At 44.5% G+C, this 25,628-nt stretch overlaps 1 protein-coding gene across 3 annotated transcripts in view; it reads left to right on the top strand.

Annotated features, from left to right (window-relative positions):
• The window catches only part of LOC128892924 (FK506-binding protein 5-like), a 30,483-nt gene extending 5,027 nt beyond the window's left edge, over positions 1-25,456 (top strand). Inside the window, exons 2-7 of one of the 3 annotated variants that reach the window (XM_054153576.1) lie at positions 7,348-7,408; positions 16,578-16,639; positions 16,730-16,853; positions 17,702-17,858; positions 18,567-19,233; positions 19,337-25,456. In XM_054153576.1, the coding sequence (XP_054009551.1) occupies positions 7,375-7,408; positions 16,578-16,639; positions 16,730-16,853; positions 17,702-17,858; positions 18,567-19,233; positions 19,337-23,488 (5,196 nt within the window). In that variant the 5' untranslated portion in view covers positions 7,348-7,374 and the 3' untranslated portion in view covers positions 23,489-25,456. Of the gene's footprint in view, positions 1-7,347; positions 7,409-16,044; positions 16,640-16,729; positions 16,854-17,701; positions 17,859-18,566; positions 19,234-19,336 lie in introns of those variants that run through there. The other 2 variants (XM_054153577.1, XM_054153578.1) reach the window with 2 other exon arrangements.
• The last annotated feature ends 172 nt before the right edge of the window (positions 25,457-25,628 follow it).

The following is a 25,628-nucleotide window of genomic DNA, read 5'->3' as shown; positions in this document are numbered from 1 at the left end:
ACCACACTCGTGGAACCGGCTTACACTGTGAATCGCCTATTGAATTATCGAACGATTCGCTGGAGAAATGATTTCCATTAATGATAACAGTTTCTCGACATCCTCGGCCACTTACCAGACATATACCCCCCAACCAAGAAAGTTTCGCGGTTTATAGAATAGCCAGCACAAAAATAAATCACTTTTTCCAAGGGACAGTTGATAGGACACGTAGACGATAATCGTTTAGATTAGAGGGAGAAAAAAAAAGGCAATCAGGATGTTCTGTGCTCAAAAATGAATCGAAAACGGGGTATAAAATTTATTCGTACACGGTTTCGTTTTCGAGAAACTCGACTTTAAAGTTGTCTACCCCACGCGCTTGTTCAAAGTCTATTGCGCACGCAGCATGCGCACGTTCCACATCGATTTTTCTGAAAAACTTAACTTTATGCGAAAAAATTGTTTATATGTTTTCGGTTGATTTCCTATTAATCCAGTGTCGGACGATAAACTACTCGATAGAAATAATAATTGAAAATTGTAATTATCCGATCATCCCAGTCGTCCAAAACTATTTATCTCTGTCAACTGCAAGAGTGTTCATTTGCATCGAGTAATTTATCGAGATTACGTAATTAAATAAAAAGTAATCCATAGGACAAATGCCTAATTATAAGCCTAGCTCGGTTAACCGATAAGATTTATCAACTCGCTAGATTTTTTTTCACGGTTAACGGTCTTACGCGCTGTTACCGACCTTTAGAAAGAATGCAGACATTTGAACGAGCAGTTATCGAAAATGAAAGCTAACTGGTTACCCGGTTGTCCAGCAACTATCGCTGCAGGCGGTTCTCGTCTTATTGGCACGTCGCAGCGACCAGTATCCTACTCGCGATAGTCGAAGTTTCTCTGTTTCGATTCGGAAACGGCTTTTATGTAACCAATCGTAAAATGTCAACCGTTTGTTGTTAGATCCTTACACGAGATCTCCTAAACGCGCACGTGTTGGCTCTGCCACCCAATTGGGATGAACACGTCGCAATAATTTCCAACCAATAATTGCATCCCTTCTTTAATCGAACAAAACGATTAGACGTGGAGACGTCCGCGAAATGTTAATTGCGTGGTTCAAGCATCCATCGAATCGAATTTTACTCAATTTTTTCTTTATTAGAGAAAACACAGAAATTAACTTTTCCTGTATCTTTTCTAATATTGCAAGAATTTAATGAAATCTAATTCCTTGAATATTTAAATCGCATTAGTGACATACTCCACAATTCCGAACACCGAGAAAAATGAGGAAGCCGAAGGGAATCCATGGCGAGTAAATTTTTGCTCTCAACAATCTTCAAGAATATTCGGTGGCAAGTCTGTTGTAATATTACCGTTCGATATTATGCAACAGGGGAACTGGATTTCTTGAGCGACAAAGAAAGTAAAAATAAAGGAAACACGTTGCAGCAGCGGTACGATTGAAATAATATGTAAATGCCCGAGTTCGAAAATCTCCAGTCGTTTTGCTTCTCTTCGTTCCAATGCTCGTAATCCACTTTCGCGTCTTAGATAATACACGTGGAAAATATCCAGCGAATATTATCCCCCAACCGGAAGTGGTATCGATTACCAGCATCGATGATCGTCGCGTATCGATTTCGCATTTCCTTGACGCCAGTTCGGAATGCGTGACAGGTAAAGAAAGAAATTTGAAATAGAGTTCATCCGCGTTATTTTACCCAGGGATTCCCCAACTTTTTCAAGCAGTGCACGAAACGGAAGTCGAACGTAAAGCTTGAAACCCAACAATGACTAAGATTCTAGCAGTTCAACTTTCCACAATTTCTTCTAAGAGGGAACGGGCAGACAACCGTCTTTTTTCCCTCATTTTTCTTGCTGCATCGACACCGTGGATCGATAGCTCTCCGACGATAATCGATATCGTGTTGCGCAATCCCGTTTTTACAACACGAAATAGATTGTGGGACTTTCCCGAATGTGTCATATTACGGAAAGAGTACGACCACCGATTTCAATTCCCATGATTCTTTCGTTTCTTTCGTTGTCCTGAAACCATTGTCGCTCGATTAACAACACTTGCCCCACTACTTCTTCCCTTAAATTATATAAATACGACACTGGAAATCCTGGCTCGGTAACGCGATCTTCTGTGCTTTGGATCCTTGTGCAAAAGTGTCCTTTTGGAGTACGTGTACGTGATTGACGTGAGAAACATTCTTGCGGTTTCGCGTCCTTACACCTGGCTGGATCGGGTTTTATCAGAGATTCTATGTAACACGTCTCGTGTAGGGAAGCGACGGATCGATTATTTAGCACGTATTTTCAAAGAAACTCGATGCATCGAGTATCATTTGAGTATCTTTGGAGTTGCTTAGTTTGAGCAACATCGAAATGCAGTCGCAGCCTGTCGCGATACTTCTAACGAATTCTAATGGATTCCTTGAGAGTGTCTGCCCAGAGAGGTATAACGACAGGTGAGATTTATCACCTATTTCATTTTCACGCTGCTACAACAGAATAAATTACTATGTTTTGGAGCACGTTGCCAAATAAATTTGTTCGCCTATCCGATACTCTAAAGGATCGAGCGAGTATTAGTATTCACGCGAATCGATTTGTTAAAAAGTGCGGCTGAAAGAAACGTTACTCGAGAAACAAAAAGTCATTTGGCAAGAACGAAAGTATAAATAAGTGTATTTATCACGCCGCGACCAGAAAATTGACATTTCACGGAACCTAATGGAAGACGGCGATTTCGCAACCGTTTCGTAATATTCACTCTAATATATTAAAGACTGGCGTTAGATATTAAGAATATTTACAGTTTCTAATGGAATATCTAGCATTTATGCGACCGAGTATCGCATTACAACACAAAAATGGTACAGCAACGGAGAAGATCTAGTCACTTTCAACGCATTTATCCAACGATGAATCAAGTGGAGCACTCGAAAAGATATCTGGTTTGCATAAAAGGGAATCTCCGTTCTCTTTCTCGGCTCATCTTCCTTGAAATCGCGTAGTATGCTTCAATTCGAGGCGATTTTATGCAAAGTGAAAGTAAACGTTGCATCGGACGATCAATTAGCACGATTCTTCCGATTATACCTTATTTCATAGCGTGCAAGCGAAACCGGAGTCTCAAAACGCGGTAGATCGCGTTAACATTAACTCGCACGACGTCGAATCGTCAACAATTTCATCGTTAAACCGTGTAAAATTAAAAGAGACGAAACAATTCGTTGTCTCGGAATTGCAATTCATTCATCCTACGATCTAGTATCGGCCGTTCTCTGCAGCCTCGATCGCGGATCGAGAGGCGCGCTTCGGCGTGATTTATGGATCCCCGGATGGATCACGACTCTCCGTTTACCTTCGTTCGGCGAGCACCCCCAAGATTTTCTGGGTCGATAGCGGAACGTTGTCCGAGGTTCGTTAACTATTAGACGAAACAGGTGTTCCTGGCAGAAAAAGGAGATCTATCATTAGCATCTGAGAAGAATGCTTCTGGGAGACAGGGAGATAGTCGAAGCGATTCTGTCTATACTAAAAGGTGCAAGACCTTTTTCCAGTTGGTGGAATACAAACCATGTGAGCCGATACGACTGGAGAGTCGGAGAGACTGAAAATCTGGTTCAGAGCGATACGCTGAACTCTTTTTTCGGACGATTTATCGCAATGTTCATCGATTAGGTAAGAGCACGTTTATTATTGCTCTACGGTGAAGAGCTGATCGCTGGAGCGATAATTAGCGGGTTATGCAAGATGGCAAGAAAGTCGGATGGTTCGTATGGATGAAATTATACGTATCCTCGGGCCACGAACAGCTGTCGATTTGCGTGAGAAATTGTTTCAGTTTGCTCATTGTAAGAATTCAGTGTAAATCCTTAGCCATCGGAATCGCAGGCACATGGAATCTCAGCAACCCGCTTTCCAGTTTTTAAAACGAACCCATGTTTCGAAGGAACATGCTTGCTTACTCCTTTAACATTTCTTTAAAAATCTCAGAATCTTACAATTAGTCGGATCTTGGTTGGGACTCCAGAGCTCGAAGACTTCGGAATCTTGGCTCCTTTCTTTAGAACGCAAAGGACAATCAGAACGACGATCGGAATTAATCTCTAATAGGAGAGGAATTCTCAGAACCCGTAACGTCTGAAGAAAGAGACAAGGAATGGAGATCTAGATCATCGGCGAAGATCGACACGCGAGGCCGCAGGCAATATCCGGTCGATCGATCTGAAGCCGGAAACGAGGGTCGTTCTCTCGAGACGAGAGCGATTATCAGACGACGTAACATGTTCGGCTGTGACTCGAGCCGAGAAAATGGTTTTCTTGGAATAGCAGAAGCGAGCCGATCACGATCGTGACTCGCCACGAAAGGGAATAAACTCGCGTTGCTCGATCGGATCGGTTTAGAAAGTCCGGGATGCGCCGTGCCTCTTTAAACGGATTTTAAATCCATCTGTTGCGGAGTGAATTCTTCGCTGTGTTACCTTGACACTCGGTGACACTATTGCGGGACGTAGAAAACGCGAACAGGACGACTAAGCGAATATTCAATTCTAGGATGATTTTTGCTGAGTTGTGTTAGGCGTAGAAATTAATTATGTGTCTTTCTGTTCGATCATTTGTAACTTTAAGTGGAAATATCTAATCGCCATTTTGTTGAATCACCAACCTACTAGGTTCTCGACCTGATCTCCATTACAACGAATCGCGAACATTTCATACTTATTCCATGCTGCTCCATATGCCATACTCTGCCCTGAGAGGTATCCATTTTCCAACGGTTGAAGTGGTGAAAGTAAAAACAACGCAGCTACCGAGCAATCTTACGGAAAATTATCCGAACTGCTGCGTTTAAAACTTGCAGCACGGGTATTCAACTGTGTGTCAACTCAGGAGAGAACTTTGGAGATGATATTTGGTAAATTATCAGAAATTGTGAGTGTTTAACGACACCTGATACCTGAAAAAACCAAAGTTGGTTGATACGAAACTTGAACGAATTTCTATAGAGAAGTGTCGTTGTTCGTCGGCTTGTTGCTCCACGACTTCTTCGCGGGCGTCCTTGAATTTTCTACTTTCGAAAAAAAAATACGAAACGCCAAAAGTTTAACGTATGCTAAACAAGCGTTGAACGTTCCGCGCTCGATTTGGAATTCACTTTCCTTCTCGCCGTGGAATTAGATCCCAGCCCGTGGAAAGCGTTGAATACAATCGAGTAAATCAGGCGTGTCTCGTTAGGCAGCCATTTGTTCAAACAGAGGTTACGAAATTATAGTTCATTTTCATTCTTGTCGATCGCTTTGCTGTCCTTACAGCAGCTCGATAAAAAAACCTGGAGAGAAGATTACAAACGAATACATTCCCCACCTATTCCACATTCCTTTAAACGCGATCCACGATCGTTCCATACTTTGCAGCGGCGCTAGTGGTTCGTTTCAGGTATTAACGGTACCCCGTTTTGCGACTTTGAGAAAATAGCCGAATAATTTTCTGCCAGCTGGCAAGAGGCGTGGCATCGATCGTTTCTAAAGTGTATATAACGTCTGCGATACGGAATCGGGGAAAGTCGTTCGCCATGGAAACGAGTCACGGCCGATGTGCCGGTTTTACGTAAGGTGAAAATCGTCTTTAAAGCGAAACAGCGCCGCTGCGGATGCAAAAGCGAGAAAGAAACGGAACAACGGTTGTATTCGACCTTCCCCTCTTTACAAATCGAATTATTCACACATCGTCAAACTTCCAATCTCCAAGGACTCAAAGTCATCTCTCTGAAAAACGAAAACATAGATGAGAAATCTCCTCGAAGGGAAGATTCGGAGGCTCTAGTCCGTCGTGGCACGAATTACGCCACTTTGAGGATATATGCCCGTTTGTTCCTCAACGCTCCACATACCAATAGAAGCAATCGTACACGTTTGTTCTCGGCAAGTACTCGAAGTTTACGGTACAAAAGACTAGAGACCACGGCTGATTACGAATTGCACGCACGTTAATGGCGGCCGTGTTCCTCGATTTCGTATTCACGTCGGCGGTTCTCTCCAAGAGAGGGAACTTGAACGTTTTCGTGATGTGCCACGCGAAAGACTGTATCACTGGGCGGCACACGGAGTGCGTCACTACTATTACAAGCTCTGATGAAACTATTTTACGTATTTGTTATTGGGAACTCGGTTTCGTCGGCATTTTCCACGCCTACGGTGTCAGGAATGTTGCAACGAATGCTTTGGAAAATTATGGTGCTCGAGCCCGTTAGATACATCCACCCATCATTTTAACGACTCGTTTTCTTCGTCGCTTTCTTTGGGCCCAAATGGAAGAGGACCTTGCGATTAGGTTCCTACGAACTTTATTTCTACAGAAAGTATCAAAATTTCGGAGTGTATCAATTGGCAGAGTTCCCTCGTCAAAAGTGCCCTTGTCAGCGGAAGAACGGCATAAGGAGGAAGGACGAAAGGAAGCCCTGCAGAGGCAGAGGAAGCTAAAAAAGGACGGGAAAAGGAGTCCGCTGTGCCAGAAATAATTTTGTTCGTGGAACTAGGTTCGCCGTTTTGTGTCCGCGGAGAGCACCGTTACGCGCGAGCGCATACGTGCTCGACCTGAATTATTTCCGCTGCAACGCGGCCATTGTGCCCACCGGCGAGGCATTTCAAGCTTTCAAGTGGCTGCCGCCATGGATCGACTGCACATGTTCGGATTTCGTCCATCGTTCAGCTAGGCCACGTACCAAAAAGTGGGTACCATTAAGGACTCGAGCGACGAGGGGACCAAGCGATATTCGGGTCACCTTGCTCGAGTTCTGTGTGCAGCTCGCGCATTCTGACAGCCTGAAGACGCGAGGTAGTCAAAACTGCGCGGGAAATTTAAATTTGAAATGTTTCACCAACGTCGAAGCAGTTTCAGGAAAGATCAAAAGCTAGCTCAACATTCTTAACCCATTTTCCATCAATTTCAACTTTCAGCTACGGATCAAGTATTGGCAACGTTAGAAATGTTCAACGCCAGCATCCAACTATACATGGAAATGCGTAGTCACTGGCGAAGACGATTTCGCTTACCTGGAGAGATTCCTCCACGCCTCCGCATAAAATAGCAACAGCCAGCATCGCTTAGTGCCACATTATTGCTAATGTTTCCTGTTTTGCGTAAAGCATTAATCTTCTGCTCGATGTTTCGTCATCTGATTCGACGAATTATCCTAGAAAATACGTACGAGTAATTGTGTATGTATATACTCAAGTATTGTAACGTTAAATTTCAGGAATTGTTTATCAAAACATTTTATTTACAGTTCAATTGACAACTAAAAATGATTGTAGTTATTTCTTTCGGTTTCAGGCTGAAGGAATTGATCACCTGGTAGCCATGAACCTCGCGCTGCATGGATTTTTGTTGCAGGGTAAGTCCTCGGTTAATACTTTCCACAGTTGTTATAGAAATTCCATTGGTTCGTTTATAAAATTACGTACTCGATTGCTAAATTGCGGATTTTATGTGTGCAAATGCATGAATATGGAACATGTTATAAGATTCAAAAAATACTTTATATTATGTTTCTCTTCTTCATCTGTGTATATGCAGCAGTCAGTCCCATAAATATTCGCACCCTCTATATCATCGAAGAAATTTGTTTAAATTAAATGGTAGATTTCATGTTTTCAAGTGTATATTTATTTAAATATGCTGATGTCAAAACTCTTATTTGATTTAGTCAAACTTCTTAGAGGGTACGAATATCTATGGGACCCACTGTAAAAATATGTATTTGCATAAACATCCGCAGTCTAATGATTAAAGATCGGGGGTTTCCAACTCCAGCTCTCTTTTACGACTCGCATAGCTTCTCACTCGTTGCACGCATATGTTCCCTGACAAGAAATAAAGCGAGAATGCAATATGGTGCATCTCGCGAACAATGCACCGCGGAGGAACTTGCACTCTCGGATCGGGGGTTGACCTAACTCAACTTCGCTCGTTGCATACAAGGTCCTTGAAAGAGGGAATGGAACACAATGCACGGAAGAGGTGCATAAAGCATGCAGCCCAGTTGCATTGCATCTTTCTGCCGCGTTATTTGAACACCTGACGAACCAAGGGCTGGGAAAACAGGCGTTACAGACAGGCAGTCGTAAATTAATTCGATCAAAAACATAGATATTTTGGCCTTTCGACGGGACAAATGCAGTTTGTTCGATTCGTTTCGAAACTCTGCGTGTTTCTGTGTAAAAGAATTCGCTCCTAGGCCACGCAAAAAGATAGTTATTGAAATATTTATGGAATCGTTATTATTTCTAGGTTGAACGCTTTGCTTTGGATCTTCTAAATGGAAACATCGTTAAAGCTGGTAGATCTATCTGGTAGATCAACGATTAGTTGGTTTTTTGTGGGGTTTCTCTTGCGTAGCGTTGGCAGGTTTCTAGGAGTGCTTCCTCGTAGCCTGCAATCAACTTGATTAATACATAGGATTTGTTTCGTATGATGAATATTTTATCTGCAAGAAAACGTGTTCGTGATTCCTGGAAAATCTGACAATTGCGTAAGAGGAAAATTCGTTTCGTTCGTTTAACACGAATGGTAATGTTCGGAAGATTATTCGCTTAATTTCCTATTCGAGGGCCATCGTATCGAGGTAATTTATTATCGCAAAAATTTGAACGTTCCTACGCTGTGGGTCGGTTTTATTCGTCGTCTATTATTGGAATAAAATTCTGGCCATCTCTGTTCGGAGCTTAGTCGCGATAAAATCGTCAACAAGTGGATGTACCGAACGTCCCACGTGTTTCGACCGCGATGCATACGTTTCACGGACGGATGTCCCACAAGACCGCATTCCATTGACCAGTCTCAGATGCAACATCCATTTAGCTCCTACGTAAACGTGAATGTATGTACACGTACATATGTATATTTAACGACGCTCGCACAAGGTGGTTTCGCGTGTTTCGCGCGCGGCGATCGTTGCTGGTGGTCCAGCGACATAGGTAATGAATACAAATGTCTTGGTTCGCGTCGAATCTGCATTTGCGAACTCCTTCGAATCGGTTCTGCATTGGTCCCCAGGCGGGGAACGAGTTTATCGTTTTGCGTATAAAATACAAAGATAAACGAATTCGTCTAGTTCGGAATTTGAAGTAGCATCCATCGGATATCGCTTGCCCTGGACTCTCGATTACTCGAAATTCGTGGAACTTTTATCGAGTCGCTCGCCATGGGTAAAAGTACGGAAATGACGAATTAAAATGCATAATACGTGCCCGCTAATTAAGCCAGAACAAACGTCAGACGGATAGACGAAAGTCACGGCTGCATAATGCACCGCTGCGCGAGGGCTCGCTCGATTTTCTGCAGCTGCGTCTAATGCAATCAAGTCGTAACGACCTGCGCCGCGGAGAAAGTAAAAAAAAAAAAAAAAAGAAAGAAAGAATCGGTTCGAGTAGCCAGATTCCAGAATTCATTCCAATTGCATGTTTAACCAATGATTTATTAATAACCGTTTTGAAGAACAACAGCGCAACGAAGATAATTGCAGGTTGCGGTGATTAACAAGTAAAACGTGATCTGATATTACGCATCAGTAGTCGAGAACGCCGGCGGTTTGGCCAACATTGTTAACCGATTCTTAGAGCTCTCTTAGAAACGAATTTGTTCCTCTTAATTTAAATTGAAACGCGGAAAACGCTGTATGGTTTGAATAATTTCTAAATATTCTTCCGCATATTTCACGCTTCGAGGCGAGCCACGCAGCCCGGTTCGTTCACCACGAAGAGAACTTTCTTTGGTTTGCTTGCGACAAGGCTGCGGGACAACGCCAACGGTGTACCTCTCCATGCGTGGCGACGCGACGCGACGCGACGCCGCCGCACGCCCGCGCATCATAAACGCGTTTACCGATGATTCATTTGCGACACTGTTCGCCAGTCTATTAGCCAATTTGCGAGTTTGTCCACGTGCATTCGTGTTCTCCTTGTTGACGAATTTGAAAGCGCACTCACACCGACCGAATTACAGTAAAGTCTCCTTAAATGCACAGAAACCATCCCCACCACTGGAGGATCATACCCCTTGACATCGGAAAATACACGAACTCTACGATAAATGCACAAGTTTAGTCCTCGAGCTCGTGCATTTAAAAAAACTACAGGCTGTATGTTTCACGTTGACCGTTCCCAGTAAAATTAGGGCCTTGTCTCCGAGATCGGATCTAAGATGCAACGTAAAAGTGATTTAATCGTTATGTCACATCGCTGTGATATTACCCCTGGTCTCTTACGCAACCACGTGGACAGTAACCGAAAGGTCGTCTAAAATATAAACTCCTGCGCGGCGGCTAGTCGGTCTCAGGTGCTACGAGCGCATAGAAAGTCTTGAAATTGTCCAGTGTTGCTATAAATAACCAACTCTCTGTAAAGAATTTTGCATAACGTGCTCCATAGAACCTAACAGTCGATCGATCGAAATAATTAACTTTCGCTGTACGCGTAAAAACGTCAGTTCATTAATCATGTACTCCACACGACGCCGACGGTGTCATTACCATAATCACATAACAATGAAGGATTAATTACCACGAGCCAGGGGCCACTGGCGTTAATATCAAATGACATTAATCGGTAGAGAAGTCCGGTGCTCGAAATAATTAGACGGCTCGTTTGCGTACGTTCGATGTAATCCTAAACCTATTTCGCCCCTTAATTTAGACAAATTTCTTCGATAGAGGGTACGAATACTTCTGGTACTGCCCGCATCTACTTATTTATCCACGTTGGAATTGCAGAAGAAGAGTGACATAGATTCCGTCGTTCTCCCATCAACAAGTGCTTAATTTTCTGCAATTCCGTCCTACTGGTAGCGTTCTCCCCCGCTTTTCTCGCCCCCTCCGCCATGGCCGTTTGCCTCTGTCTGACTTTTCTCCTTACATAACCCGCGTAACTGCGGCGCAAGGATGCGGTTAGACCTTTCGAAGCGTGTTTCTCCACGGTGCCGATGTCACGTAACACGCGTGTAAGTCAGTCACGATCTTAATTTCACTCTCTCACGTTGCCGAATAATTGGTAGGGATGCCTAACGCACTTCCCCTTCTCTAAGAACTACTTTTCATAAAACCCGTCGTCCTCTCGCCCTCTAAACCCGTTCAGACATCTTTAACCGAAGTGACCGATCGGATTTATTCGGCAATATTCAAAATCGCTAAATATATAGACGTCTACATCGATCGAAAAACAACTGACAAAGGAGTGTAAACGCGTGACATTGAAAAACGCGTAAAAGAAGCTCGTAAACTCTCTCGTAAAATGCATATCGAATTCCATCGAATAAATACAAAATGCAGCGTTATAAATTTATATCTCGATCTTGGTCGCCGCGTTATGCAGGATATATTGCGCAATAACTTGGAGTATATTTTCAACGTTTAGCTTTAAATACGCTGCAAAAGGCTCGCTATAATTCTGTTATCATGCAACTCTCGTCAGCTCGCCTTTTGCTTTCGTTGTTGTGAAAGAACGTTTACTCGAAATCCTGTTTTTCAGGATATCGAGCAACGTTTTACGAACGTTTCACCCTTTCTTCCTCGATTATTCAAACAAGCCAGTGGAATTAAACAGTCGCGTGGCGTGTCGGAATTACATGTTGCGCAAGCGTTTTCTAGTAAAAAATTTCTAAAAGAGAATTACGAAACTCGAAATACAAATTTCAATTATTAATGAAATCTGCCTTGTTCCGTCACGACGTAGACAACTAGCGATAATCCTTTTTTATTTTGAAAGCAAGCAGACAGCAAAAATGAAAATTCCAGGCGAACGGAAGCACGTCTCGAAGAACGCCGACGCGTCTTCTTAATTAATTCTAATTAATAGTCGGCAAGGAGAACAATGGCCTCTCTCGTCGAAGGCTCTGAACTTCGCGCAGCGACCTTTCCTCCCTTCGAGTTTCACCTTGCCTAGATCGTCTTTGACAGGAAAATCGAGCGTACGATTCGACGTGCATGGTAAATCCGGGATGTCAAGCTACAACTATGAACAGCGAGAGCATGTATAATAAGCGGCTGTCGCGTCTGAATGCAACTGGTTGCTTCCACTTCCGGTTCGGCACGGAGGAGGCATTCTCCTGACACGTTTCCGTGGATTTCTGGATTACGTGCCACGATGCGTGCGGGTTTATTATGCCCAAGAAAGTTAGAAAGAGGCGAGAACGAAGTCATTGGCTATTCGAGACCCGCCGCAGGAAACGGAAGTTCTCGATTATCCGCGAGACACGAGAAGTATTCTTGTTGCACGATGAATATGCTGCTGTCTCGAAGATCCTCTCCAGAACGATGAGCCTATCATCGAATCAAGCAACGAGATTCTTGTCTCGAATAAATGGAATTGTGTCATTTTTCAATCATAATAATGATTCTCTTCAAGATTTAATTACACCGTTTTCTAGTTTGTTGATACGCGACTAACGAAATCTAGAAATGATGTTCGAATATTAATGGGTACAAGCGTTCGTCCGAACGGTTGAATTAAACGAATCACCCAGAGGATATAATTTAATTCGGGAAAATTAGGAGTATAAAGCAGTCGTGTGTCGTCATTGTCAGCGTATGCACGAACACGTGCCTACGCGAACGTGTACGAGCGACGAGGGAGTTTCATTGAGAAGCAGAAAGATGAATGAGCCGAGGAAGCAGACGTCATTCGCAATAACGTCACTCGTGGATACCTTCGATAGCCACGGAAAACTCAGGGGAATCTCTTACTCTCGCGTAAACAACGGACGGACAACGAAGATAAGACAACTTCTAATTCTATTTCGAGAGAAAATAGTGATTATCGCAAAAATAATCGCGAAGCACACGCGTCTAGTTTCGGCGAGCAAATTTACCTTTGCTCTCGCTCGGAACACCGTTCGGATTGTTCTTATCTAGATCGGTTATTCAACCGCGGACAGGCGGATTAATTATAGGAAATTATGCGAAAACCGGGGAGGGCTGTTTTCCTCGGCACAGGAAAAAGACTGTCGCCGGTAGCTCGATTCGGCTCGGTGCACGCGGCGTGCAGAAATGCGCCGGCTCGGTCGCGTGAAAGGCCTGGCAAAAGCCACGTGGGCGTTTTCGACGGCTTTTATTTTCACTTAATGGCCGTCGGGTTCTTTAACTCGATCGTACGTTCCCCAGCCGATATACGAGGTGTGCGCCTACGAACAGGAATGATAAATCAACTCCAAGGATCAATCGAGATCGCAGAGAACTGCGCGTTTTCAGATTTTTCTTTACTCGAATTATCGAATTTCTCGCTCTATAAATAATAACACCGTACATAAGTTTGTTCGTTTCTAAATTCATGGACAACATCGAGAAAAGTGTCCATACTGCGAGTATTTCCCTTTGAACGTATGCAAATCAAACAGGAAAGCTGGCGTTCGCCAAAAATTCCGCGCGTACGATAACTCGCGGCGATCGCATGAAACGCGTTGCGAAACCTGGTGTTCCGCTGCCAAGCGGAGCGATTTTCACGTACGCGGATCGATAGATCGTAGTCTCGCTCGTACAGGTAGTTGAAGTAAATCGGGGTTGGCACGTTCCATCGAGGAAACGCATTGATCTAATCGATAGTCTCGCTCTGCACACACGAGTTTCATTAACTCTTTGGGGTTGGGTAGGTCAAAAACTACATATGATATTTTTGTACACGGCTCGAAAAGTTGAGATTACTCGTAGTCGTACAGTTTAATATTTTATCGAACGTTTTTCGTCGAGTTGGCGTGACACGAGGACGACTTCTCATCCTTGGTAGAAAGTTTACTCTTGCACGAAGATTGTTCGATGCGGACGGGTTTTCTAGTATAATACATCGATATTTCTCCACGTTCGCTGGGGAAGACCCGGGGAAAAATGCGAGATCGCGGGCCGTCCTGGTGAAAGTTTACAAAGGACGAGAATTCGGATGAAACGGTGCCTCGTTGGAACGAAGAACGTCCTCATGAATATTTAAGAGGCAGATGATCCTCGACTCTTTTATCTCGATCCTTTCGTTCTTTTTCCAATTGCCGACGGCAATCCTTTGTCCACGATCGTAGAAAGACTCCGAGAAACTGTTTAAGAAGCTTGGAACGTCAAAAAATGAAAAAACTGGAAGTGGAAAAACAAGATTTTTAAACAAAAAACTTTTTTGATATTCCAAGCCCCTTAAAACATTCGGGATCCATGGCCCGCCTGGATATCCGCATGCTAGAGCCTCTGAGGGCGAGAGTGACAGTCATCTCGTAAAGAAAGCACAGGCGTAACATAGGCACGCTAGAGAACTCGGTATTTCCTGCATCGATATATCGCCCACGCCGATGGCTGTGCATTATCGACGTAACCATGGATATTCGGTGTAAGAGCAGCCTGTACGCGCCGACGAAGGTGAAAGGTGCTCTTCTTACGTGATTTTACAATATAGCCGCGTGCCGCTGTGCCCTTTCAGCTCTAATCAAATCAGAGGAGAGGGAAGCTACGCTCTTGCATTCTTCTTCTTTCATATAGAGGCCATTCCATGTAAATTTGGTCGCTTTTTAAGGCAATCTGTAGAGTGGGAAGGTGGGAGGGAGAGAGAGTTCCGAATGGCAATGGACCACAGATTCCAGGTCCTTAGCATTGCATTTCAACTTTCATTCGTATGACGCTGTTTTCAAAGAAACGAGCCGAACTAAAGCTAAAATTAAACGAGCTAATGCGAAGAGGCTTTCGTAGACCCGGAAATAATTACGTTTGAAAATCAGTGCGGAGGCGTCCTAGAGTAAGGCAATTACCTAATTGGAATGATGATAAGGCTAGGTCTGCGCAATAACCAGGACACGACGTACGAAAGAGATTAAAATCGGATTTCAGCGTAAAATCTGAGTAGCAAGAGATGTCTCATTTTGTTTTTTGTTGCGGTCGTTGATTATTTATACGAAACATGAACACTCGTACGGTCGATAAAAATTACAACTCGGACGGGATTCGTCGCTGGTCAGGTTCTGGCTTGGGAAGATGAGCAAGATTGAGCAATCTTCTGCTGGTCTGATGTAGCAATATCTTAGCGACGCTACTGTAACGATAATATCACGGTAATGACTGTAACTGTTGCGATAATCGAGCCTCGGTTTCATCTCGGTTCTCCTTCGTCGCTCGGTTCTCTTCCAAGTCTCCTCGGAGCCGTTCCAGCATCGTTGGACATCGGGAACATTTGAATAAAGTTTTAACCGATCGAACTTCAAGTACAAGTTCCACTTGGATACATGTCCTCTAAAGTTGCGAATATACGATGAATAATCAGACACTTTAATTTGAAATTATTACGCTTTCATCGAGGAACTCTTCTCAGAAATGTTTCACTGATCGTTCGACGAGCGATTTACGCTTCATCATCCATAGAACTGATACGAATCAACGCGCGTTTTACTGTTGCATTCATATGCTCCAAGACGATCGAGTTATCGACAAAGCAGGAGACTGTCAGGACCTGTCTCGCGAAGACGAGCATCGGGTCGATTTGTTGGCAGATCTAAATGTCACGGGATTCACACAGGTATTACGCGCCGAAGAAGTTATGTCACTGCCTCTTCAGACAGTGCCACTGCGTGCAGGCGAAAAGAAAAACGACGATTGGAAAATTCAGCCTTACATCGGTAATCGTGTCCAATTCGCACTTCCGCGATCAACGACATACCGATTCGTCTGTTTTTTAACACTCGAGAGTCGTCGATTAGACCATATTTCAAAAACGAATTTTTCAAACAACTTGTATCCGGTTTGTACTATGTTTAAATCATTTGAAAATTCGAACAACTCGAAAGACCTCGATGGCAAATATTGTATTCGCAAGATCGACAGGATCCGGCAACGAGTCTGATTGGATTTCTCGTATATACACTTGATAACCTCGGCCTACAACTGGCCACTCGAACACCAATCGATTCAGCATCGTGTGACATTCTATTTTATTAATAATCATTTCGCCGACGGTCGATTGAAATCAATGCTCTCGGCGTATCCGGTAACAGTTTGTGCGAGGCGTTGAAAATAACGCGACCGAATCATTCTCGCATCTGTCTTTTTTTAATTCGGGACATACCGTTTTCGTTTCTTTTATTTTACTTAAGAAACCACCGATCTAGAGTTACCATTCCGAGCGTTGGCTCGCAATTAAACATAGCGCTGCTCGGGTTATGTCATTATCGAAACTGGTTAAGAGCGTGATACGGTTCCGATCGAAATTTATTTCGAATATTCTAGAACAAGAGCCTCGGTGCGTGTCGATAGTTGCTGATAATTATAACTGCGACTGGTGTAACAGGGTTCCGCGGGAACGAGAGTTGCGCAAACGCATATATTAGAACAGTAAATTATTCCCGCCTAAACACGCAGCGTTTTCTTCCAGTTTCCGTGACGTGAAAATCGTTTTCTCCTGCGCGACACTTTCACTATTTTTAGTTTCTGCAGCAAGGATCTACTCTCCGAAACGTTACTCAAATTTCTTTTTTTTTTTTTTTTTTTTTTTTATGTATATTCTTCGATTATTCTGCTAATATTTACTTGCATTTTTGATTAATCGTTGCAGTTTTCGTGTCAATCTTCAACCTCCAGCATGGCTCCTTGTTATGCAGCGCGGGGGAACCTGGCGTGAGTATCTCCAATACCGTTAATGATAAGCGCGAAATATTTTTAAGCAAATTGACACGTCGAGTGTACACCCGTTCGTTATTTTGCAAGTATTTGGACTTCGACAACCTGCCGGAAACGAACTTCTCGTGTCAGGGAAAGGTGATCGGTGGATATTATGCGGACGTCGAAGCGGGCTGTCAGATGTTCCATGTTTGCACCATCGGTCAGAAAGGTAATTCAGTATTATCGCTACCGAGATCTGTTAATTATGTCACAAGTAGAAAATTTAAGCGAAAAGAAAACTCGAGTAAAAGACAGATTCAGAGTCAGAGACAGAGCTCGGCCTTTTATTTAATATACACTGTAACATATTTTTGCATTAACTAAATAGTATTATTGCAACATGATCGATATTTAAAAAAGTGGCGTTAAGTGACCACTAATGACGATCGCAGGAATTGAAAATTAAGCCAGATCAGCCGATTAGTATGTCGTGAGTCGAAGCTAGACACTTTCGACTTAGGTCAGTAAACGTTCCTCGACGACCGTGACATTCTCTGCCGAGTGATCTCTCGATCGATTACAAAACTTGGATTGACGTTTGCCGAGGCTCCGGGCGGACCTTTCGATCGCCCGATCGACCGATTTGTCGAGTTACGACGCCCAATACCATCGATGCTAACGTAATTATCGATTCTAATCGTCACGACACCTAAAAGATCCGATCGACAAATCGCCCGGGGGAAACTGTCTCGAACGAGTTAACCGTAATTCGATCATTTATCCCGACTGTTTGGAATCGCACGTCCTTTTTGCCGGGAGGGGATTCGTTAAAGGAGAGCCACGAGACAAATTAATTTGGAGTTATTAAACGACCAGTCAGGCACGAGTTATAGGAAGGTCGCGAACAAACGGATCTTGAATTTTCTATTAATTGATTTACTTTGTTCGACGTGCGACTATTTTTGTACGAGACGTTGTAGCAATTAGAAATATTAGTAGCGAAATGCTTAGACGTTTCGGTCCTGAAGAGCATCCCCGAATAATGATCCTGTCCTTCACCATGAGACTTGGTTTCAGACGAGATTATGGACATAAAATTCCTCTGTCTGAATGGAACCGTCTTCGATCAGGAAACCAGGGTCTGCGAAAGGGTGGACGAGGTCGATTGCAGCAAGAGCGAGAGGTTCTACAACCTGAATTTGGAGCTCTATGGCAACAATGCGGTGACCCTCAGGTAATCGATGAAAATATTAATGTTACTCTTCCGTCCTTGGTCGTTGTATCCCTCCGATTCCGTTCTATAGAAACGAGTTCATATTCGAGCATGTCCGGTACTTTAGAGTTTCAGTTTCGTTGCACGTAATCCAACTCACCGCGAGCAGAAATTTATTCGCAAGTGAAATGATCATTGCGACTGGTAGATCGGTTCACCTGTCGCGCACACTGTTTATCCGCGAGTGTCTGGTTGTTGAACCAAGGTTTCGTAAGGACCAATGCATCGATCCACATACCAGTCTTGCTTTCGTGCCGGCTCGCGTGATATAGGATCAAGAGGCGTGGACGACGTACCAATTGCATGTCACTGGATTTTTGATCGATAGATCTGCTCTTTTCACCTGTTAATGCCATGCTGCACCTCGTCGCGGATGTGGCCAATCTCGGTTGCTTCATTAGCCGACATGCTCGAGTTGCATGCTGGCGCACGGGTGATCGTGATAGAATCCGTAGGAATTCAAGAGTTTTTGCGTTACGAAGCCATTCCAGACATTGCTGCGTTCAAAGTAATTGTTGAAGAGTTATCCGCGTGATCTGCGGGGGCTGACATAAACAGCACACGCATTTTAATTTAATGTGTCCTTTTACTATTACCTTTGCTTTTGCATTTGAATGAAATATGCCACATCTGAAAGGATAAATGACTCATTCGACGCTTTATTTGCAGTTTGCATGAGAACAACGACGACGACGCTGACTCATCGGATTCCATAGACAACCACCAGCAGCGCACGACGTCTGCACGTCCCACCACGTCTACCACAACGACCACCACCACGTCGAAGCCCAACAAACCACCCACAACCCCGTCCTCTGGTTCCTTCTCCCATCCAACCGGCTATCCCCAACATTTCCAACCTCAGCCACCGTTCCCCCAGGTCCACACCAGCCAGTCCAAGTCGCTGTACGACGACAAGAACGGCGGATATCACCATCAGTACATCTTCCACAACGGCGAGAGGAGCAACAACCAGCCAGCCACCTCGTACCAGCTGTTCAGCAACCAGGGCGTCAGCTCCACGACCGGCCAGCCTCCCCAAGTTCACCAAATCCGATTCAGCTCGACTTCCAGTCCGCAGATCATTCGCAACGAGCCTTCGACCGTTGCTCCTCTCTACCACGTGACCTCCTCCACCATTCAGACACTTCTGAGTGGTAACGTGAACGGTCAGTCCCTGATAAATCCGATATTCCACAATCACGGGATCGCCAGCACCACGGAACACCAATTCTCGCTGCACAGCAACAATCCTAGGGAGACTTCGGACTATCGCGACAACGGGGAGCAGAATATAAGGCCTCTGGAGGCTGTCCAGTCCACCAACAAAGGAAAGGTAACAAAGACTGAATATCGAGAGAAAAATAAATTCAGTTAGCGGACCATTAATTCTACTAATTTATTCCATCTTGCTAATCTTTCAAACTTGTCGTCTTTAGATCTCGAAATTGACCATCAGCCCCGTACCAACGCCATCGGATTCGCCGAGGTCGGTGCAAACCAAGATCAGTCAGAGCTCCCAGCAACAGAGAATCTCCGGGAATTTCCTGCCCACCCCGGCAACCGACGAAACGACCATCAGATCGTTCTACCCAACCCTGAGGAGCGCATCCAAGTCCACGCAGACCACCAGCGAAGTCACCCAACACATCCACGTCCTACCCCCTGTACCGATCCCTCAGCTGAAGCCCCATCAGATCACCATCAACTTGCCACCGCCGGATATCCAGAGGATAGTGCAAAATCCGTCACCTTTACTGCCATCGCAGTCGAGAGTGATCGTCACTGCTAAGGCGAGCGTCAGCGACGAGTCGGGCAGACCTCTCAACACCACGCAGTTGGTCACTCTGCCTCTGCCAACGATCCCGGCCAGCTACGACGAGTACAAAGAAGGCGACGAGACCTTTGACCCCTTCTACAGAGACGTTCCAAAGATTCGCAACACCAGGCGTGTCGCCAAACGAGTCTACAATAGAAAAACGGCCAGACGCAAGAGATCCGTCGGCCAGACGAAGAGTTCGATGGTTTCCTTCGTTTACGGAGGGGATTCCCCTAGACGACAGGACGTACAGAACGCAGACAGCGGGAAGGGAAGAAGTAGGGAGAAAGTTAAGGATTTCAAGGCCATTAAAGAGAGCTTGATGAAGTTTAGAGATATCCTTTTCGGAGGGGACTTCACGGAGGACGTGATTCATAGTGTCTTTGGAGGAAGTACGTTGCAGGACATGAATTCTGACGAAAAGGTGAAGAATGGGAATAAAGTATCTCTCGATGACTTGGAGATGAAGGCTTCGAAGAATATTAAAGCGAGGGAATACGAAGGTGACACCGAAGAAGAGACCGAGAGCAAAGAAACTAAAACAGATGAAGAGGAGTATTTAGACTTGGCCGTCTATGGAGAGCACGCGAATGATACTCAAACGGAGATTCCAAACAGTGAAGAATCGGATGGGAAAACGCCTGATATCGAAGATGAAGCGGATGAGAAAGACGTGTTAAATTCGCAAAAAAATAACACCGAAGATGAAAAACATAAGGAACCTAAACGTATCATAGACGTCGTTATACTTGATCCAAATGCTTATGTTAAACTGAAATCGTCCAACCAAAAAGGTCCTGGAAGCACTCCTGAAGAAGATCCAACGTCCACAGATATTCCAGTTCTGTCTACGACAGAGCAAACCATCATTGAGTCCACGTTAGTGGACCTAATGGACGATGACTTGGCGGACAAAGAAGATTCTGAGCTCTCCGAAAAAGAAGGCGAGATCGAAACCGACCAAGATCCCGCGAAGGGTAAAGACAACGAAGAAGATTCCGCGAGGAAGCAGGATTTCGAAGCTGAAGCAAACAAGAAACCCAAGAAGGGTGAGGTCGACGAAGAAACAGACTCGAAGAATTCCGAGAGGCAGGATGTTGAAGCTGAAGCAGATAGAAAACCCGAGAAGGTTGAGAGCAACGAGAAGAAGACGGCAGACGAGGAAAGTAAAAAGGAACAAATGGAACCGAAACCAACCACGAAGAGGAAGAGTTCCAGGATAAGGTCTTCTTTGGGGAAGACGTCTTCGAGGAAAAAGGATTTGAAGAACGAAGAGAGAGAAATGCAAAACGACGAAGCCGTTGCGCTAACCGTTGACCAACTTACCGTTCACCAGACGACGACCCCGGATTCCCCGATTGCGACTTCTGAAATAGAACAAATAGATAAACACATCTTCGATGAACCAGAGTCCCAAACTTCTAAAGAAGTCGACACCAGAGCTGTGAGTTATCATAGTAGCTACGTCAAGAGCCTTCCATCTGGGAAGGATCAGAGTATTGGGAAAGCTAATCGAAAAAGTGAAACCAACGAGTATGAGATTTTAGAAAAACACTCGAAAGACGTAAAAGATGATCGAGATAAGATTGATTCAAAATTGGACGACGAGGTTAGGAAAGACGAAGAACCAGTTGAAGAGCTAAGCCCGATTGAAGAGACGAAGGGAAATGTTTCCGCGGAGAAAATTCATTACAAGGAAGAATCGTCTGTAGAACACAAGACTGTGAAAGATGAATCGACCACGGTCTTCAGCGATGAAAACTTCAAAGACCACTCTCAAGAGGAGCCTAGAGTATCCCACCAAATCGGCAAAACCTCTCGACGAGGAAAGAGCATGAAGTTCGAGGATTCGTCCAGAGAGATCTCTACTCACAGGCAAGACAAGAGCAGGAAGTTCTCAGCTGAAGAAGAAGAAGAGGAAGAAGAAGAAGAAGAAGAAGAAGAAAAGTCACAGGAATACTCCACTATCAAAGGAGAAGAGATTACTTCGCAAGAAGTGTCCTTCGAGTATCACGATGCTACGGAAGCGTCCGAAGAAAGCGCTCGCGATATCGATACAGATGATGAGTACAGGGACCCTGAAAATCAGGATGATTCAACAGGTTCCGAGGTTTCCTCGGAACACGTTAATTCCGAAGAAACTGTAAGTTCTGGGGAGGAGAAGGATACTTCCGCGGAAGAATACGACGAAGAAGACTCGACGTCGAACGACCAAGAAGATACCACAGAAGGGGTCCTCAAGTTCACCGACGAGCTGCCTAAAGAAAAGAAGGAAGACGCATCGGACGGCAAGAAATCGTCAGAGTCCGTGGAGAACATTGCTCATGACTACGTCGACGACAACTACGAGCCAGACAATTACAAGGAACGCGAGTCGACAGATTCCAACAATTTGAGCGATGAGAAGACGAACAAAGAAGTTAAAGAAGCTAAAGTCGAAAGCACTACGATGCCTGAGGACAGTCAAACGACGGAAGTCGAGGAGGAAGCGAAGAGATCTCGGAATTCTAGCACGGTGGAGATAGATTTACTGCAAACGACGACAACACCGCCGCCAACGACAACGCCGCCAACGACAACGCCGCCAACGACCACGCCGCCAACAACAATGACAACAACATCAACGACGACGACGACGACGACTACGACAACTACCACGACGACAACCGTTCGTCCCACGCCTCCAAAGTTATTCAAACCGATTTCAGCGAGAAAGAGTTACAACTACATACCTCCGACGACAACCCCGAATCCAGTCATTATAAAACCGAGACACAGCCTGCTGAACCCTAAGCCAGCAAAGCCACCAAAGTCGTACAACGACCTGGCACCGAAACCTGTAATCAGAAGGTTCCCCTTGTTGACGCGCAAGGCGATAACTACCACCATGCCAACCACCACGGTCAAAGAAGAGGATTCGACGAAGGTTGGAGAGCCCGTGACAATGACGGAGCCGCCAGTCACGACAACGGAACTCAGCAGGAGCGAGGAGAACGTACTCGAAGGCAAGTTAGACAAGGATCAGAGTAGAAACGTTGCGGAAGAGTCGATGCAAAAGGATCAGGTCTTCGCCCAGAGCAAAGATGACCAGGCATCCAGCTCCATCGACCAGAAATCTCCGATCGATGTGAAAAACGAAGATGAAGAGGATTCGACGAAAAACAGTGAAAATTTCACACCCTACCCTATATCTAAACTCACGACGATTGCTTCTACGATTCGAGACACCTTGAAGGAAGCCGAGTCTACCAGCACGGAGTCGGAGACGTCGACGACTCCTAAGAGCTTCGCGTTCATAGACGTGGAGATCCTCGACACAACAATTCCATCGGTTGCCTCGAGGTCTGGCGAACCTCGCGAAAACGAAGCTACCACCATGAAGCCGATACTCGAAGAAACCTCGATCATCTCGTCCACAAAGTCGGCTTTCCAAGACACTACCGAAGTCTCATTAGCCACGGAACAACCAACCACCTTCGAGACTACTTCCAAAGGTGCGGAGGAAACGATATCGACAACCGTCAAGCTGTTGAATCGCAAGTCAATGTCCCTGAGAAGAGTAGACGGCTTCAACTGCCTGGAGAAGGAGATGTATCGTTTCTATGGGGACACTAGGGATTGCAGACTGTTTCACTATTGTTCCCCAGGCTTCACCTCGAGGCAGGTCCTCGACTTCCGGTTCGTGTGCGAGGAGGGCACTGCTTTCGACGAGAAGAGCCAGAGCTGTAAACACGACGTTTCGAACAGGAGTTGTCCTAAAAGGCAGTGGTAACCGATGCACATTTCTCGGTGCTCTTCGTGTCCATCGACGTTGATTTTGGTAATTGGTGAATCCCAGGACTCTCTAGTGTATATTTATATATTGTTAGTAGGTAAGGTCCTTGGAAGAGGGCCCCTCTTTTCCTGAGCATTGCCATAACCTTGTACATGAAGATGGATTCACACTTATTAAAATTAATGCGACGAGGCTGCTCGAACAGAAGCCACTCGAACAGAGGCCACGAAGAGACGGAGAATCAGCTGTCGAAGCGACGAGAACTTCCTGTATCGGTGAGCCTTTTCGCAGAGCTAGGAAACAAATTTTGTTAGAGGACAGTGCTGGGTACTCTTCGAAGTCATTTTTCGTTTTAAACAGCCGTAGATTAGAATAGGTTACGCGTTTTTGGAGGATTAGGTTTGAAGTGATCAGCAGGAAGATCATTTTAGTTAATTACTTAGGTACGACTTATCTAAGCTGCTCAGAAATGCCGACTGCGAATGAGTTGTTCGTGTTTCTATAGTCTGATCAAACTTGGTTAGCTGCTCGAGATCACCAGTGTCAAAGTTCACCGCAGTCGAACATCCTTTATGGGCACAGACGAGGAATAGAGCAGTGTGCTCTCAAGCAATCAATTGATTCGACCGGGACATGATCTTTATCTTTATTTATTGCATTCTTTCACTCAGCACTGCCGCCAACTAAGTTGCTCGAGCAGACTCTCTACGTAAGTACACGGCGAATATGCTTCTTGCTCGGATGTTTTCCACTCGGGTCTCTGGAAACTTGTTAGGCGACTGACTTCTATTCAATTTTAGCGTAAAGAGTGAATCGCGTCGGTTCTTACTCGGAAGAATCGGTCGGGTGTAGCACCTGAGAAAATCTTGCTTTGTATTTATGAGTAAAATCCATGGTTGCATACGGGTTCCGGAATTCCGATGGCGTGGTGTTGAAAGCACGGACGTTTCCGGTACCGCGCATGCAACCGCGGTATCGATTAATAGCAACTCTCGACGGGGGGTATTCGCTCTGATACTGATCGACTGTGATCCATCGTAGATCGGTTGCTCCTGCAATAGATTTTCCATTGCTCAATGTACGCGCGTACGAAACAGAATTCGATTCAGCAAGCGAATCCTTCGGTTTCATGCAACCGCATGAATGTACATTTCGGTTACACGCATGTAGATTACGAGTGTGCGTGCGTGCGTGCGTGTGTGTGTGTGTGTGTGTACAGTGAAGAGTAGTAGGAATAGGTGTGCGTTAAGAGATTCGCAAAATACTCAATCGTTGCTCGCTACGATAACGGTAACGTTTCGTTTACCTAAATACCGTCACCTACTCTTATCCTTCCTACCTTTTACTAGTTTATGCGTCCTTAATTATTAGCGGATGTCGTCCCACGCGTCGAAATTCCTATGAGTAACATGTGTAATTACAGATACATGTGCATAAATATATTTTTACATGTGAACTTATTCCGCTCCATTTAGTGATTTTTTTAGATAGGTAATGTGATAAGTGTCTGGATAATTATATTTTTTAGCTTGCGTGTACCTCGATCGTCCTTGTAAATACCTATATGTGTCCTGTAACGACACCACGCGCATGTTATTTTCATGGTGTACAAGAGTACATCGACAACGTGTATTGTAAGGATCTGTACTATGTTAATAATAATTGTATACTACGTGCAATTCCTCTCGTTTTGTTTTCGTGATTGTTAATCTTAGAAAGTAACGCGAGGATATATTTATTTATTGCTCTACGCTCCGTATATGTACTATCTCTTCATCTATTTATATGGAATATACAGTGAATTATTTATGAAATTTATTCCCCATGTATGTTTATAATATTTAACATAGTTTCCACTCATGCCGCTAGATGGCGAGAGATTTGTAGTTATAGTGGCGGCATCGGTGAGAAACCGCCCAAGCTTGTAGTAAAAACAGTTTCCAGTGTATGACCACTAGATAGCGCCAACAACTAAACGACAGGTAATTATTACAATATCAAATAAATATTCATTAAAATGATAACTTTGGTATATTAATTTTGTATTTCGCAGTATTCTAAGCAAAGAAGAATCGTCCTCATTGCGACATTTATGAAAAATAAAGAATGATTGAATAAAAGTGAAAGTGGCGCCATC

Source organism: Hylaeus anthracinus, unplaced genomic scaffold (assembly GCF_026225885.1).
Source record: "Hylaeus anthracinus isolate JK02 unplaced genomic scaffold, UHH_iyHylAnth1.0_haploid 2, whole genome shotgun sequence".
Taxonomy (NCBI): domain Eukaryota; kingdom Metazoa; phylum Arthropoda; class Insecta; order Hymenoptera; family Colletidae; genus Hylaeus; species Hylaeus anthracinus.
This window is presented reverse-complemented; position numbering and strand designations above follow the sequence as displayed.